The 17,636-nt window shown below is 43.9% G+C and overlaps 1 protein-coding gene across 1 annotated transcript; it reads left to right on the plus strand.

Moving 5' to 3' along the window:
- Positions 1-78: 78 nt before the first annotated feature.
- MURC (muscle-related coiled-coil protein) lies at positions 79-15,665 on the plus strand. The gene is made up of 3 exons (XM_014938735.1): positions 79-200; positions 285-926; positions 13,607-15,665. Exons 2-3 carry the CDS (start codon positions 516-518, stop codon positions 14,264-14,266), a joined length of 1,071 nt encoding a protein of 356 aa, XP_014794221.1. The 5' UTR covers positions 79-200; positions 285-515; the 3' UTR covers positions 14,267-15,665.
- The last annotated feature ends 1,971 nt before the right edge of the window (positions 15,666-17,636 follow it).

A 17,636-nucleotide genomic window follows, 5' to 3' on the forward strand; every position in this document is an offset into this window, starting at 1 on the left:
TGCCTCTGGTTTAGTGTGTTTATTTGTTAGCCCACGTGGTAATTGCAGCAAGCTGAAGACCTGAAGTTGTTTTGCTGGAAAAAACAACCGCGTTCGTTTTCCTGACGGCTCTTTGAATTCCCTTGGAGGAAAGCGCCCCAGTAACGGGAAAACAAAAGTAGATCGTTAAAAATATGCAAGTTTGCTTTCCTGCCTAATTAGTAAGTTACTTAACTTTCCTGGATTAACACTAATAACTTCGTCAGTACAGAAGCGTGACCCTTTAAACGTATGTTCCTTTCCAGACATTGCTTCCTAATTTTAGGGGTTTCATGTTGCCGAAAGCATCCGAACAATCATGTGTGGATATTCTGTAGTCAGAAGAATTTGACCAAGCTCCAGGAGGGGAGTTTCACGCCCCGCGTCGAGCATCGCCGCAGCCAGCTGTCGCCCTGGCTCCCCGCAGCAGCGCCAGAGCCGCCCTGGCAGGATCACCTCAGCTTCGCCTGCTGCCCGCCCGGCCCAAGGCAGGCGACATGGATCGCCGTGAAACCACCCCGGAGGCCGACAAAACCCACCAAAATCGTCTCTCCAGCCTCACCGAGGAGGAGGAAGAGCAGGACGCGGCTTACACCATCGTGACGGTCCTGGACAAAGTGGCCAACATCGTGGACAGCGTGCAGGCGAGCCAGAAGAGGATAGAGGAGAGGCACAGGGAGATGGAGGACGCCGTCAAGTCCATACAGATCGACATCCTGAAGCTGGCCCAGGCTCACGGCAACACCGGCTACACCGTGAACAAGCTGCTGGAGAAAACCCGCAAAGTCAGCTCCACCGTGAAGGAGGTGCGGGCGCGCGTGGAGAGGCAGAGCGCCAGCGTGAGGAAGGTGGAAGCCAAGCAGCAGGAGATGCTGAGGAAAAACAAATTCCGGGTCGTAATCTATCAGGTAACCACAAACCTAATTACTTGTAGCACTGTCATTGTGCCACCCCTTTGGTGGCTGCTGGTGGGTGTCGCTCAGTGAGCCAAAAGAGGCCGTCTGTCCAACCTGAGAGTTATTTTATGGTTTCTTTAACACCGAGCTGTGCTCTGCGGTGCCTTTCAGCATGAGCCCGCTGCCGGCAGCACACACGGTCTATTCTTAGTGTTGGTAGGTTTCGGAGCCAGGCGTGTAAGATTAACTGCAGATCAGCAAGGACTATTTGTTGCCTCTCTGAAAGGTAATATGAGGCTGGCCCTGTAACTCTTGTCATACAAACCATGCCTGACATTCATCCCTGTTATTTTTTTCACCATATTAGGTAGAAGTCCAAATAGCAAAAGTGTTTGTAGGCCCCCTGGAACTCAGACTTTCTTCTAAGAGTAATATTAAAATGTATGGCTTATTTAACTTGCTGCATTGCCCAGGCTTTCATAGTGCTGACAAATTTGGGCTTTTTTTTCATTGCCTTAATCTATAGAAGTCTGCACAGAAAATAAAGCCCAGAGCCACAAACCCTTCATGAAAGCAAACAGCCCCTTGCATTTGGAACTTTGAAATGGTTTAACCCGCTGCTGTTCCTCCAATCATAGTAGGCAAGCAAATAATGCATTTTCTTTCATTGACCTCATTCTAGGATGTTCATTGTTCTTGTAAATAATTGTGTTTGAAGATAAGTTTCAGGAAACGGCGTGGTCTTGCCTACATGCCTACAAGTAGAGAGGGCAGGCAGCGCAGGGGGTCTGTCACTTGCTAACCAGTGCTGTGAAACCCATTTGTTTAATGGACTGATCCTGCCATTTGCTGAAACTTCCCAGTTCCCCGAGTCAATAGAAAGTGAGAGTGTTTAATCTTTTGCCAGAAGCATAGTTTTTCAGATGAGTGGTATTCACCATTAGGCGTTCTTGAAAACACCAGCCCTGGTGAGTAACACAATGTGCCCCTTGCCCAGCCCCACACCCTGCCCTTGCGTCTGTTTGTACATAAATAACATGTGCATAAATAACTTGCAATGAATGGAGCCGTGTGTTTCCCTGGGTTTATTCAGCACCGTATACGGCTGACATTCTTCTGCATAATCTACCTTTCTTAACTACTTCATTTTCTACTGCTGGGAAAAAATAGCTTAAAAAAAAAAAAAAAAAGATTAGAAGCTGAAGGTAGGAAACGTTACCTCGTTAATGTTGTGTTAGTACCATATGCAGCCAAATTGTGCCTCCCAGATTTTCTGACTGAATGACTTACTATGGGTGTTCAAGAGAAAGCACAGGCATAATTTGACCTATTATTACAATTATTGCAAGCTGTACCATCGTGATGGGATAGGAAATAGGGACTTTTGCTTTTTCCTTGCAAATCATTTCCCAGCTAAAGGTAATAAATATCTGTGACTCCCCTGGTTAAAGGCATAATGCCATTTCATTGATGGGCCTTTACCATAATGAATGCAGCAGAATCAATGCTTTGAAAATATTCAGTACATAATGTAAGTTTTTCTCCTAGCAAGACACATGTTGTTGTTTATTTTAAAATGTCGTAAAATAAGGTGAAAATGGATTTACACACAGCTATAAAGAATAGCTGTTGCTGTTTTCAGATATTTCATACAAAAGGTGGCTCTCACAGTGAGTACTTCCTCTAAGAACCACCCTCATTAGGAGTTTCTGAAGTCCCTGCTGGTTTTGCCAGACAAGAATGTCCTGCACCCTGTTCTGTATGTTAAATTCTTGGGTTAAATTTTCAGGAAGGGAAATGGCATTTTTGATGGATTGCTGTCTTTCCAGCTTCCTCTTCCTACAGTAGTTGAGAACTGCCAGAGAGAATATGAATGAGTTCCTCTTTAACTTCTGTCTTTTTTGTGAGGTAGATTGAAGAACCTTTTCTCTCTTGCACAGAGAAGGAGGAGCAGGTAGGCTGATCCCTCTAGGATCTGACATTTAGCGCTTTTCTGGAGGAGGAGTGGAGCATTGCTCCCCAGGAACAGGCACACGTTAGGTAGCCAAGAGTGCACTGAAGCTCTAAGGCACAGGTACGCGTGTGAAAGGCTCTTTCAGACAAGTGCAGTGATTTTCACACTGCTGATTTACACCAGTGTAAACATATTGCAGGGGTGCCAAGACCTGAATGACTGAAGCTTGGCCACGACGAGTGGTAGTCTGTTAATAGCCGCAGACTAATCAGCGTACTCCCTTCACTATATTTTACAAATGGGTATAACCAAGTTGTTTACTTGGTGGTTGTGAGTGACAGCTCATCTGTAGTGAGATGTTTTTCTGATGAGCCATTCGGGACATTGTGATGGAGCCAATGACCTGTGTGTGCAGGCTGAATGCCGACGTGGGTGACCACACGTGGGTTTTAGTTTTAACTTTTGCCAGAACATGGGCATATGAGGAATAAGGAAACACCAATTAAATCCTAAAGATTTTCTTTCAAGTGGATAGCTTTGATCTTATCTTTGATGGAAGGAGTAGGCAGGTTGCAAAGGATCATTGGCTGGAGGACACTGTCCCAAGAGACCTCAGCCATGATGAAAAGAGTTGGCAATATCCTCACATTAAAAAGAGACAAAGTGATTATCCATGAGCATAATGATTAAGGAAATGGAGAGCACTCATTTTTAAAAGGCCATGTGGTTGAGGAGAAGATTTGGTAGCAGGCAGTTCTCCCCAGGCTGACTGCATGATTAAAAATGCCGGGTTACTTTAGACTTTGTAGCGAGGTCTCTGACCCGGGAGCGCGACGTGTCCTAAGGGTGTAGCAGGGAACGCAGAGGACACTGTAAGTTGTACAGGTCACTGGTCCCTTCTGTTCAGGTTAGTCTGAATAACCAGCTGTGAGAGCTATCCTTTCTCTGCAGTCAAAGAGCAGCTAACAGTTTAACTCATTCTGACTAAATTATTCAGAAATTAAAGAGGATTTTTCTATTCTTTTTTTTTTTTTTTTTTTTAAATCCTGAAAGAACTTGTTAATTTGCTTTTCTGCATGTTCTGCAAGCCCCTCCTTGGATGTGAGCAAACAGGCACCAGAAACTCCATCTTACAGTTACTGGGCTTTTTTCTATTATTACTTTACGTAAGCACCACAAAGGAGTCCCAGGTCCCTCTGAAGGGACACACACATTTGTTTGGCTCACCGCTGGCTGATGCTCACAACTAGTGGACAGTCACAGTGGACGTGTCAGAAACCAAGTAAGGTTATGACTCGAGTGGCCTGCACAGCCATGTCACAACCAAATTGTTTGCCCTGCAGTTGTTCCACCGCGTGCATGTGGAGAGGCTAGTAGAAGCAGCCTTCTGGATGCCACTCATATTAAGCATAAATAAATTAAAATATGAGTGGCTTTTCCTGGACACTGTCCATCTGCAGCTAAACAACTTGGACATAAAAACAGTGAGAGGGAGACGGGGACAGTAATATGAAAATCTGAAGTCGAAGCACTTCCATCCGAAGCGGTAATAAAATCAGGCTGTCAGGAGCTCAAGGGACTCCGAAAGAGCTGGTTCCCAAACTCCCCATCCATCAGCACGGAGTTTTAATTACAGCTGTTCTGAGAAAAACCTGTGAGAGTAACCATGACGCGAAAGTCAGCAAATACAACAATTCTATTTTTTGTAAAAAAAGGTGAAACTATCTGAACTGTTGCCATTCATGCAGTATCAGTCAGGCATACGAGTGGCTGCTCAGAAGGGGCTCGGCAGAACAGACCCGTTAGTGCCATGGAGTTAAATAACTCACCGAGAGCAGACTGTGCTGGGTGACTCACATCTGGAGAGGTCTCATCCTTGCTCATATGTATGTACCTGATCGCTTATGTACCTGATCCTAACAGGTAATCTGGGAAACAGCAGCTGACAGTGGATTGCGTGGAAAGGGGAAGTGAGTCTTGTAATGGGTTCCAAAAAGAGTTTGCTTCTAAGACTGTCTTTGTCAACTGTGTAATATTTTCGTTAAAGATCTTGGCGCAGAAAAAGATACAGATACTAACAAAATACGCTCAAAATGAGGAGCTGTCAGTCTAGAGAAGGAAATAGAGACAAGAAACCAAATCATCTTCAGAGTTGGAGCAACCTAAGTGGTCACAGTGTCAGCTCCTGTACTTAGAAGAAGCCCTTGCTGTTAGTTTGTCTTCGGAGGTGCTGCAGTTTGGAAAGGACAGAAAATGGTGTATTAATTGCTTACAAGATGACTGAGAGCCCACTTGATGTTGTGGCTCTTAAAAAAGTTATATACAGGCAAGAAAGGCTTTGGGAAAGCGATTTCCAGAAGTGACAGAGGCACCCAGTGCCCTTGTCCGACACAATTCAGAGTCCACCCAGACTGCCAGGTACAGCTCTGATCCCCCATGTTGAAGTAAGTCGTGTTCAAAGAGAATAGGTTTGGAGAACAGCTACCAGGCCAATCAGAGCAATGGGGAGCCCTGGTACATGAGAGGAGACCAGGAGGTCCTAGCTTGGTTTAGTCCAGCAAGAAAAGAGGCTAAGAGAGGCTGTGGCTGTCATTTATACATACATTGTTGTGGAGTCCCCTTCTCTGGAGATTTTCAAGACCCACCTGGATGCAGTCCGGAGTAACGTGCTCTAGGCAATCCTGCTCTGGCAGGGGAGTTGGACTAGATGATCTCTAGAAGGTCCCTTGCAACTCCAACAACTCCGTGATTCCGTGATCAGGCATGGATGAGGAGCCCAGTAAAGACAATCAGCAAAAAGATGAAATGGGTGTAAACTGTCCATGCGTTGTTTCAGGTCAGAAACCAGAAATAAGAGACAGAAATAAGACATAAGAGTCTGGACCAAGCCTTCTGCTAGAACCCATGGGCAGAGGAGAAAACGGAAACTGCCATTAAAGTGGAGTCTGAAAACTTAATGAAAAAAAAAAGATGCTGTAGGTACCTGTGAGAGCAAAGCAGTGGCCTCAGACACAGAGGCCTCAGCAGCCCAAGGACACGTGGCCTTTGTTGGACTCTTGTGGCAGAAACCGTATAAATATTTTTACAGCTGGGACAGGTAATTGCCTTCACAGAGATTACAGAGAATAAAAGAAAACCAAAGGGTTGTGTCAGAGAGTGTGGCAGGAGTCCTTTGTTGGCAGTGTCAGGCCCGGTCCCTCAGGTCAAAGGGCTGAGCTGCCCCGTGCTGGGTGGCCAGCCGCTGGTGGCACGGCGGGGCCAGCGCCCAAGTACTGCCAGCAGCCAAGATCAGAAGTTGCCTGTGATTTAGAAAGAAAAAAAAATCACCGCTTTCAACCAGCTAAAGAAAGACTATATTCCTAGGGATGTGCTCACAAGGGAAAAGGAGAAAGGGAAATGAAAAAAAAAAATATTTAAAAAGCAGCCATTGGGCCATTTGTGTGTTCCTAAAATGAAATAGGTCCATTCCCTCACAAGGGACGGGCAGTCATCTTCTTGGGGCTGCCATTGATTTCTGTCCACCTATTAAGACTGGGTGGTGGAAACAGCTGATGTCAATTTACATTTGCACTGGATGCCGTTCTTCAGGGCTTTGCTTGTGGATGGCCTGCAGGCTGCCAGAAGAGCCCAGCTACATCCTGAGCCTCTCGTGTTGTGCCTCTTCCCCACGGTCCCAGAGGCTGCTTGGGATGACTTACCCACAGGAGCTGTGGCTGGCCGCTGTGGGCACACGCGTAGCTTCAGAGACACCCTTCATGCCTCAGGCCCAGCTCGAGGAACGGACTTGACCCTGGGGACGTGCAGTCAGGCTTCATATTCTCAGCACTGCTGAAGAGAGCTGAATCCTGCAGTCGCTCCTTTCACACAGGGATAAAGTTCATCAGAACAGCACGGGCAGCGATGGGAGGGACATGTGAAGTCATTAACAGCAAGTTCAGAGTTTGGGACAGGACCCATCTTGCCAGGTGTTAGACATCACTAACGCAGAGGTTTGTACCTTTGGCCTGTAGACTCCCTTCAAACGAGCAGAGAGAAACGTATGGAGCCTGATTCACCTGACCTGTTGTAGACATCTGCTGCTGGGCACAGCCTCTGCTACATAAGTACCTGTTCCCTCCATTGAGTTGAAAGAGAGTCCAGAAGCGAGTTCGTATGGAGACATGGTTGCTCGGGCAGACGAGCTCAGCATCTCCTGATGCAGGGCTGAGTTTCTGCTGTACTTGAGAGCAGCCCCCTGCTCTAGCTGGCTTGCAAGAGCACTTACCTCATGATGAATTTTTTTGTCTTGATCACACCTTGCGATCCCTCTTTCTCCTCCACTCACTAAGGCTTGGTATCTACAGAAAAATGGGAAGTGAGAAATGTCACCAGTTTGATTGCGAACCCACAGACAGACCCACAGAACTATTCCCCAGGCTAGTGCCATAGAACAAGAGCAGAGCAAAGTAAGTGTGAGGCTTTAATGTTCCCCTAGAGCTGCAGGTGTCCTTTGCGTGCAGCTCGTGGTGGCCTGGAGCCAAGGGCTCCTCCGGGCGCTGGGGTGTAACTGGGTATCGCTCCCTCCGTGGCTGTGGCCTTGCTGCAGGCAGATAACGGGAGAGTGAGCTGGGTTCCATTAGACTCGTCATACGCTCCTGGTTAATTAATGAATTTCTGTCACAATTTAAAGAAAAGGGATGCACATTAGGCTTCACAAAAGAAAACTGAGGGGGGCTGACTGCTCTGGCCAGGCTGCTCTTTCATTATGTAAAAATAATTCTAAATACAAGCAACAGCACTTGGCCACAAAGTCCTACGTGCTGAAGTGTTTATTCTCTATCTACTTTACTGAGTAAAATCCCTTTGGTGCCCTTTTTAAATAATGCTATTTCTCTCTCATCTGAGCAGCTTTTTGGCCTGATGGCAGAGATTTTGAAATGACACATTTGCAGAAAGAAATGAAAGGCTCGCTTGAGATTTATAAAGCTTCATCCTTAACTGTTAGAATATAAGTAAGAGTATTGAATGATTTGTAATTGGTTATTCATCAGCGGTTCCGTATTGATTTAGAGAACAATTTCAAGGAGATGGTTTAGTGATTTACCTCAGCTGCTGGTTTGAATAACAAATCATTCATTTAACATGCAAATTTCAAGGATTTTTTTTTTTTTTTAAATCTTGTGGGGCTGAGGTTTCCTGCCCATCCGCTGCCCGTCATTTGCATCACCAGTTGTCATAGCCACGGCAGCGGGGCCAGACGGGGCGCGGGGTGGCCTTCCACCCTTCTGCTGCTTCCTGCTCTGCTTCAGCATCCTCAGGTGACCACCGGTCCCATCTGTGCTGATGTTAATCATCACCTGCACCCTCCCTGTCACACATCCCCAGGGCTGAAAGATCATCTGCCCTGACCTTTTCCCCGTGCAGCACAATGACTCCTGGTTACGGAGTTTCATCTCCCTCTCCTCCCATCTTCGCTTTAGGAGCATTTTGAGTCTTGGTTTCTATATATATGTATTAAAAAAATGTAATTATATCTATAAAATATATGATTTTTAATATATAGACACAATGTAATTATTTATTTGGCCATTCTGGTTTTCTCTGCAATTGTTTTTTGTGTCTTAAAAAGTTTTGCTCTGCTCAGGTTTTAACTGATAATAGATATTTGCCAGCTGCTGACAGTTGCCTATTAAAGCTTGTTAGAGTTACGCTCTCAAGCTATTGGAAAAGAGAATGCAAAACTGGTTTACAGTGTTTCTAGCACATATTTACACATGAGACAATGTATTATCTTTTTTTTCTCTCCTTGCCCACTCTAGAAGCTTAGTCTGGGATTTGAAATACAGGCCCAGAACATGTGTGCAAAAAAATATGAAAGGGGAATAAAGCTCTTCAACTTGCTACACTCATTAAAATGCCCTCATATCCCATTATTTTTTTTTTTTTAATTTTTAAATGGAATTACAATTAAATTGTTATTGAAGTTATCATTAAAAGTGTTAATGTACTGAAAGCCTAAGTATGGTTGTGCAGTGACACTACGTCACTGCTTCATTTAGTGAATCCAGTGGACTCTAAATTAGGAGCATGCCTTTTTTAAATGAAAATAATACTATTGTTGCTATTAATTATTGATCCTGTTTGTGCTTACAAAGATGAAAGAGTGGAGATTTAGCTGATGAGTCCGTGAGGGAATTTTACCTGCCCCCTGACCTTGCTGAAGGCACAGCATCCCTCTTCCAGCAGCCCCTCTGCCTTATTTGCTCCTTAGTGGGGCACTTGGAGAGGAAGGTGCCATTAGAGCCCACCTGATCTTTGCCAGGACACCCCTGCAGCACCTCACCACCTGAGACATCACTACACAATTTGCTCTGCTCTTCCCCTTCCTCCCCTGCCCGGAGATGGGAAGAGCCTGGCGGTGCAGGCAGGGTTACCGGGGAGGAACAGTTTGAGACAGTCTCTTTTCCCCTGTAATTTTCAATTATCTGAGCATCACCACCTCAAGAGCCTCCTGACACTGACTCGGGGCATCGCCGCACTGAAGATTATTCACCTACTGTTTTTAAGGCTTCTGTGAGATGAAAAAGAGCCTGCACCTTGCACTTTGCATAGTTCAAGGAGCAGATGCATTAGCCTTCCTTCGCAAACACCTTCCCATGTGCTGTGGGAGAAAAATGCCACCGCTGTGATCCCTTCCGTGAGGAAATTTAGCTTAAAGATCCTCCCCGACCTCCTGTGAGGTGGTGGTGGCAGATAAGAGTCCTTCCTAGCAAAATACTTAAGTAGAATTTTAACTAAAAGCTCACAAGTAGCACCACTAATTGTTCCACACCGTCTCACCCTCCTAGAAGACCGGGCTTCCCAGTCCTGCTATTTCCAGTCCCATCTGCTTTCAAGCCAAGAATAAAGCTGTCACTCACTTGAGGGCTTTGTCCTGTGACACTGAAATCAGCAGGTGTTTTGTCTTTGCTTTTAGTGAGTCCATAAGTGAGCTGGTAGCTGTATGCTTCGACCCCATCAATTTCCCATCTGGTGCTAAAACTTGTCGCTCCTTCTTTAGGAAGGCTGAGCTCCTGCCTTCTCTCCACACCACTGACATCTAGTGATAAGAAGAAATGAGGAGGGGAGGAGAGAGAAAGGAAGCAGATGAGAAAGCTCTCCTACTGAGCCTAAATCACTGTGCTGTTATTACGAACCCCCCACTAATGTGCCAGCCAGTTTCACTAATACTTTCCATTTTGGTAACACCTTCCATCCAGAAATCTTGAGAGCAGAGGGAAACACTAATTTTTAGCCTTGCTACATTTGACTCTGCAAGATGTGTGCAGAAACCAAGGAAAAAAGAGAAAATCAGAAATTCAGCAAAGATCATTCCCAGAGTCTACAGCAGAATGAAAAATGGTCTCAGGACCTCCAGCTCTAGCTCCTGTGTCTTGTCTACAAGGCCTTCATCTCACACGTTATTGTTCATAAGTGGTCATGGTAACGCATGTGTATGAAAGTTAAAGCTCTCCTCTAGATAATAAACTATAAAGCTAAATACAATAAAAAATCTGGCAAATAATTGACAAAAATTAGAGAAAAGTTTGTTCTTCTTCCAAAGGAAGACAGCTTAAATATTGCAGAGAAAATAGTCTCTCTGCCTTCTTTCTTTTTAAAAAGTAATGTTCACGTGACCAGCAAGCCCTATTCACCACATTGTATCCAGTTCTGTGTGTGCTGAAATTTCAGGCTAGTCATTCTGGAAACATTTGTGTTACCATTTCAGCTGAAGGAGTGGGCTATAATTTACAAACTTTGAGGAGTTATTATCCAGCTGTGTTTTAGTTCATCTTCAGAAAAGAAGGGATTATGTTTATATATAGAAGCCTTTATATAATTAATGTTAATTTGCACATGTTAATGAAGATGATTATTAGCAAAGCATTGTAGTTTTGTTCCTGCTGATTTTGACAGATGAGTTGAATAACATTCTGCTGTAATCAATGCAACATAACTCATCCCTATTTTTTCTAAGCATTAACAACTATTTTACTAGAGGGTTTTTAATGAAGCCAAGACATGATGACAGACTCTTATGTGAGCTTTATCTGCCAAATAGCTTAATGTATTTTATTTTATATATTGCTAGTACTCTGTAAAACAACATTAACCATGATTTGCTACTAATGAGTTACTGTGAAAAGTGATGGACATCTTTTTGGCCAGAAATCAGCTCACAGCAAAATATTCAGTAAGACTGACCCATTCTTCACAGGTTCACAACTTCTAATATCTCTCCTATTTTCTGCATTAAGGTAATAACTCTAAGGACAGAGCCCAGACGCTGCCACGCCTCAGAAATCAGCTGAAGTAGTTGGCACTAATGGGAAACAGCTTAGAGGAGTTTTATCCCCCTGTTGTACCTGTCTGCACCCTACAGGGCTGCCCCTCCTGGGAGAAGAGCACACGCACGTGCACGTAAATAGTCAGTAGGAAAGAAGGGGCTGGTGTTCTCTGTCTCATGCACCTCCTACAAGTTATGGTGTTTCTACTCTTCTTCCACTAGTCCTTCTAGACAGAAGTGACTCGGTGACACCAAGCCACAAATTTGTAATGTCCATGCAGACAGCAGTCTTAGATCAGGAGATCACCTCTCTTAGGAGCTTCTCCCCATTCAGATACTGCCGAATACTGCCATTACCATAAGCTTTTTTTTCCTTTTTTTGCATGTCCTTAACCACTAAGTGATTCTTGGTCAATTACTTACTGTGGACAGCTTTTGAAAGACTTCTGTGTGTCTTTGAATTTTGAGCCTCTAGCAGTCTTTCTCTGGAGGGGCTACATAAATTCCTAGTGCTAGGATACCTAAAACGGTCACCACTTCCAAGCATGCAGCTCATATGTATCATATGTATAATATAAATATCTAATAGTGCGTGCCCATACAGGTCACCAAAGTCACCACAGGAGATAGAGGTGTTTGCTCTGGCTCATTCGTATTTTTCCAGAAGGAGCAAGTCAGGTTCATCTCAGCAATGGTCCAGGTGCTGGGTGAACTGTATGGGACTGGATTTAGCGAGTAACAGCTCATTCCTTTAGTGACTTTGTCCCCTTATGAAGCCAGCACATATAAATTAGTATGTTGGGGTTCATCCCCTTCGGGGCAGCAACAGAATTGTTTGCTAAGTTCCAATTAGTCAATAATGTGCAGTTGTCTCAGTAACAGTAAAAGGCTGAAGCTGCTGGTGTCATTGAGGCCCTCATTTGGAAGAGCATACAGCTAGCACAAGCACAGGAGCCTAGTTTGTCTATAAGATGTCTACTCGGTGAGGAATAACAGATCTAGGCCCAACCTCTGAGAAGCAGATCAGCTTCAAGAAAACCCCATGAACCAGATCAATCTGCTCTGAAAATCATTAGGGGCCAGTAAACACAGCACCATGGCATTCGTTAGTACTAATGGGAAACAGCTTAGAGGAGTTTTATCCCCCTGTTGTACCTGTCTGCACCCTACAGGGCTGCCCCTCCTGGGAGAAGAGCACACGCACGTGCACGTAAATAGTCAGTAGGAAAGAAGGGGCTGGTGTTCTCTGTCTCATGCACCTCCTACAAGTTATGGTGTTTCTACTCTTCTTCCACTAGTCCTTCTAGACAGAAGTGACTCGGTGACACCAAGCCACAAATTTGTAATGTCCATGCAGACAGCAGTCTTAGATCAGGAGATCACCTCTCTTAGGAGCTTCTCCCCATTCAGATACTGCCGAATACTGCCATTACCATAAGCTTTTTTTTCCTTTTTTTGCATGTCCTTAACCACTAAGTGATTCTTGGTCAATTACTTACTGTGGACAGCTTTTGAAAGACTTCTGTGTGTCTTTGAATTTTGAGCCTCTAGCAGTCTTTCTCTGGAGGGGCTACATAAATTCCTAGTGCTAGGATACCTAAAACGGTCACCACTTCCAAGCATGCAGCTCATATGTATCATATGTATAATATAAATATCTAATAGTGCGTGCCCATACAGGTCACCAAAGTCACCACAGGAGATAGAGGTGTTTGCTCTGGCTCATTCGTATTTTTCCAGAAGGAGCAAGTCAGGTTCATCTCAGCAATGGTCCAGGTGCTGGGTGAACTGTATGGGACTGGATTTAGCGAGTAACAGCTCATTCCTTTAGTGACTTTGTCCCCTTATGAAGCCAGCACATATAAATTAGTATGTTGGGGTTCATCCCCTTCGGGGCAGCAACAGAATTGTTTGCTAAGTTCCAATTAGTCAATAATGTGCAGTTGTCTCAGTAACAGTAAAAGGCTGAAGCTGCTGGTGTCATTGAGGCCCTCATTTGGAAGAGCATACAGCTAGCACAAGCACAGGAGCCTAGTTTGTCTATAAGATGTCTACTCGGTGAGGAATAACAGATCTAGGCCCAACCTCTGAGAAGCAGATCGGCTTCAAGAAAACCCCATGAACCAGATCAATCTGCTCTGAAAATCATTAGGGGCCAGTAAACACAGCACCATGGCATTCGTTAGTTGCAGGTAGAACTGCACTGACAAGAAGTTTTTAAGCAGGTACGATGTCTTTACAGAACTTGGCAAAGGTTTCTTCTGCCATTTGTGCTCTGTGTAGATCACATACAGTGGTACAAACTACTTTACTTTGTTACACGATTGTGTTTCAGTTAGCACTCATTAACTACAAGCCAACAAACAAAATGCTCGACTCACCATTCCTTTAAAACGTGCTTCCTGGAGGATGACTCTGTGCTTTCATTCACAGGAGGAAAGCGAGTGTCCTTCATCTCTCTCTGTTATCAAAGAGAGGACGGCAGCTGAAACTCTGGAGGATGATTTCTTCCCACCTGATGACCTGTCCTCTGATGAAGAGTATTACATCGAGGAAAGCAAAGCAACCCAGTTCAAGAAATCAGGCATGAGGCGCATAGATGATATCAAAAAGGCATTTTCGAGGGAAAATATCCAAAAGACGAGACAGAATTTTGGCAATAAGGTAACCAGGCTTCGAACCAGAATAGTGACCCCCGAGAGGAGAGAGAGGATCAGGCAGTCAGGAGAGAGACTGAAACAATCGGGGATGAGGATCAGGAAAAGCATTTCCCAAGCTGCCCCGACAAAGGAGACGTTCAAGATCCATAAAAAAAGTAAAGAGCGAACAGGAGCCGAAGGCGAGGAGGGGATCCAGGGAGCCGGGGCACACATCGCCTCCGAGCTCGCAGCAGCAGAGCCCTTCACTGAAGAAATCTCCTACACAGAAGTGATCACTAAGGTAAAGAAAGACAAGAACAGTGCAACAAAAGGTGCTTCCCAGTCAGCTGAAAAAGGAGTGACAATCCCAGAAGCTGTTCTTAAGCAGGAAGGAAAAGAAGGAGGAGGAGGAGGTGATGATGTCCCTTTGCTAGACTTAAAGCAATCAGCATAAGGGATGGAGTAGCAAACACACCATGCTGTCCTTATTGAACAAGAGATGACACAGTATGTATTCACTCAGCTTTAGAAAAATGTGTGAGTTTGTGTTATATCCCCAAACGTGTTGGTGTTCTCTCATTTACACGGGTGTCTGTAGCGTTGTCTTCCTGACGACAGCCAAGCCATGCAAACTGAATGAAGGGGCTCCCCCTGCGTCTATAGCCCAGCTGGGACTCACAGAGGCACAGGGAAATCTGCTGTGTGTTCAAGACTGATTTAGCAGTCAGCAGCCTAATCACTCTCTTTAGTTTTAGGTAAGGTATGAAACTTATTTCCATTATCTTACACCAACTCCTCTAATCGGAAAACAATAACAAAGCTATTACTTCATCTTAGCAAAAGGAAGAACTATGAAAAATGTCCATGCAGCTATACAAATCTTCTTGTTTATGGGCCCTCACTGAAAGCGCAGGAGGAGGAAATTCCTGCTTTATCCAGGGTGTGACAAAATGTGGCAGGAATCACAGGGTTTCGAGTAAATTGCGTTTCTGCTCAGTGGAAAATGAAGCTCCTGAAATGACTAAAGATTATTTCCAGAGTTCTGGAAGAGGAAGGTTTGATGTATGTAAGCAATGCATTTTCTGCACTTCTGGAGTAAGAATAAAAAAGCAGAAGACACATTAAGTATGGAATAGCAGGAGGAAAAGAGAATGAGGTATCACCTTCATTTTGTGGAAAGATGGGATTATGAGAAAGGCAGGGTATGAAGTAAGAGAGGAATAAGATTAATGCATGGGTTCTGGATAGAGAAAAAAACATTTAAGATATTGTAACTGAAGCTTCCATGAGGTCTTTTAAAGATTTGCTACTCTATCCAGAGGATCACAGGGCTCATGAACATAACTGACCAGACAAGGGAATTGGTTTGTTTTCCATTCTTTGTGATTTTTCTGAGCTTCACTGCAATTAAATCTCTTCTACAAAGCTGCTGAAGTAGAGGGCCAATCCCTAACCCAGTTCTTTGTTTCCTACGATGACCAGCCACAGCCTCAGGGATTAGGAGCCAGCCACCCTTTGGAGTATGGAATGCTGCTCATTCCCAACGCTGGGAGCCAGCGCCCTGCCATGGGATATGTTTGTAAACACGGCCACGGGGCTGACAAGGGGTGCAGGACTCTCTTTGCTCTCTTCATTCTTAAACAGAGTTGCCTTCAAAGCACGTATCTAAAGCAATGTTAGTCATTACTATCTGTGTGAAACTTGTACAATAATTGCCAAAAGCTGTATGATTGTATTTAATATCTCAGATTCATTTGAACAGCAGAGCGTAACTTCATTATCTATATACATTGTTTGAGGACTCCCGGTTAATTGTTAATCTATAATTTAAATATAACTAGTTTGATTTCAAATATTCTGCTTGCCAGTTCTTTCATTTAGTCTGCTGAGCATCACATTTGAAGTGAAACAGCTTTAGCAATAGTAACTAGGGAACACTGCCTGGGGAAGGTCAATGTTATACTCTGTCAATGGCATTTCAAATCAAATTAACGTTGTCAGCTTGGAAGCAGCAACTCCACTGAATGGAAGGGCACGACAGGGCAAGGGAGGGAGACAGGGAGAGGAAGACAGTTCTTTTCAACAGTAAATTGCACATCTCCACTGTAACACAATTACATGCAAAAAAATAAATAAATTAATTAAAAAGGTGGGGTTGCTTATAGGATAGAGTGGAGGTTTTGGTTGATTGGTTTTTTCCTAGCTATAGGAAATGTTTTCTGGAACCAGGCAACTCTGTGTTCTTCTTCCAGTTCTGTATAAAACTGTAGCTACCTTCAGTCAAACACTGTATGATTTGTCTGGTTCTTCTCTAAATGGGCTGCATTCTGTTCCGCAAGGCTTGATATTTTCCTAAACTGACAAACAGGGTTTAGTTATGGAAATGAAAATGTCAAAGTTCAAAGAAGCTATTCTTTGCCTTTTTATACAGGAGAACACTAAGTGCTGGAACATAATTGCCTATAGATTTTCTTTATATAGCATTTAATTTTCTCATTTTACTTGACAAAGAAAGGAAGTGATGCAGTTTCCATGGAGCTTATCACGTAGCACCGCATATAACCTCTATCAAATATGTATTTTTTAATGTTTACTTCTAACTTCAGTTGTTCATAGGATGATTTGTTTTCATAGCAAGTAGTGAGCTTTTCAGGTGTGCAAAGCATTTCAATGTACGCTCTTCATTTTAAGTGATTATCAGTGTTACTGACTTGAATTTCACATGTACCAAGAGATCAAAGTTAATTTACTCCATATCCCCTCACACAGGCAGGGGATGGGGAGAACACTGTGGTTTACAGCTCAATTCCTGTACAACAGCACAGCTTTTTGCTGCTTGAAGCCTCCCTTTCTCATAATTTCCAAGAGCAAGGATCTTGAAGCCCAATACTTCACCCTCTTGGAAACAAAATTCTCAATGAAACCGGCTGACGTACAGCTACAGGGAGTGCAGGGAGTTTTGGGGGATCTTTTCTGAACAGCTGGTGTCACTTGGTAAAATAAATCTCACCAGCGCTGTGTGCGAAACAAGCCCGCTCCCGGCTCAGCGGGAGGAAGGGACCCTGTCCCTGACTGCTCTGTTTCCCAAGAAGAAATCTGGCACTTTCTGCTTCCTTGTGTGTGGGAGTGTGAATATCAAAGCTTCCTCGCGGGAAGAGCCAAGCAATTGCTCACTGCAGAGTAAAACTGGTGATGGGAAAAGATGAACTACTTTCTTAGATGCCAGCTGAAAAGAAATGGAAGTGTTTATACAAAAATTGAAAGTGTTTACAAGGGGAAAAAAAAAGTGATTAAAAAAGCATTCACTGCAAGTCCTTCCTTCATAACATCCAACAGCAATTTCTTTTCCTTTGAATTTGTGCTAGTGAAAAAAGCCAATAGCTGTCTGTCTATTAAAAGAGAAGTAGCAATCGCCCTTCAATTACAGGGTAGGCAGCAATGGTGGTAACACACAAAAATGACTTCAACCACTTCAGGTGAATTTACTCCTAGAAATAGCCTGTGTGTCTTTTACTTTTTTTTTTAGCTGAACTGATGCAAAATATGGAATAAAACCTTTTTCTCACTAATAATGGGGAGGGGGGAGCATGCACATCTTCCTTATAATGGGATATGGGTTTCGACATGAGTTAATATGTGCAGAGGCCACTACTTGGGCAAAGATAAACTCACCTGTTTGTACAACTTCCATGGTCATTTGCACAATCAAGTGACTACTCAAGGAAATGGTAGCACCCATTTGTAAAACTACCCAGTAAGTTTACAAATGCAAAACTGAGGGAACTGTGCATTGGAATATATGCAGATAAACATAAAGTTTTACC

Source organism: Calidris pugnax, unplaced genomic scaffold, assembly GCF_001431845.1.
Source record: "Calidris pugnax isolate Ruff unplaced genomic scaffold, ASM143184v1 scaffold13, whole genome shotgun sequence".
Lineage (NCBI taxonomy): Eukaryota > Metazoa > Chordata > Aves > Charadriiformes > Scolopacidae > Calidris > Calidris pugnax.

Coding starts and splice junctions, on each gene's coding strand:
- MURC (XM_014938735.1), top strand. CDS start 516: ATGGATCGCCGTGAAACCACCCCGGAGGCCGACAAAACCCACCAAAAT. Junction 927..13,606: donor TCCGGGTCGTAATCTATCAG/GTAACCACAAAC, acceptor TTTCATTCACAG/GAGGAAAGCGAGTGTCCTTC.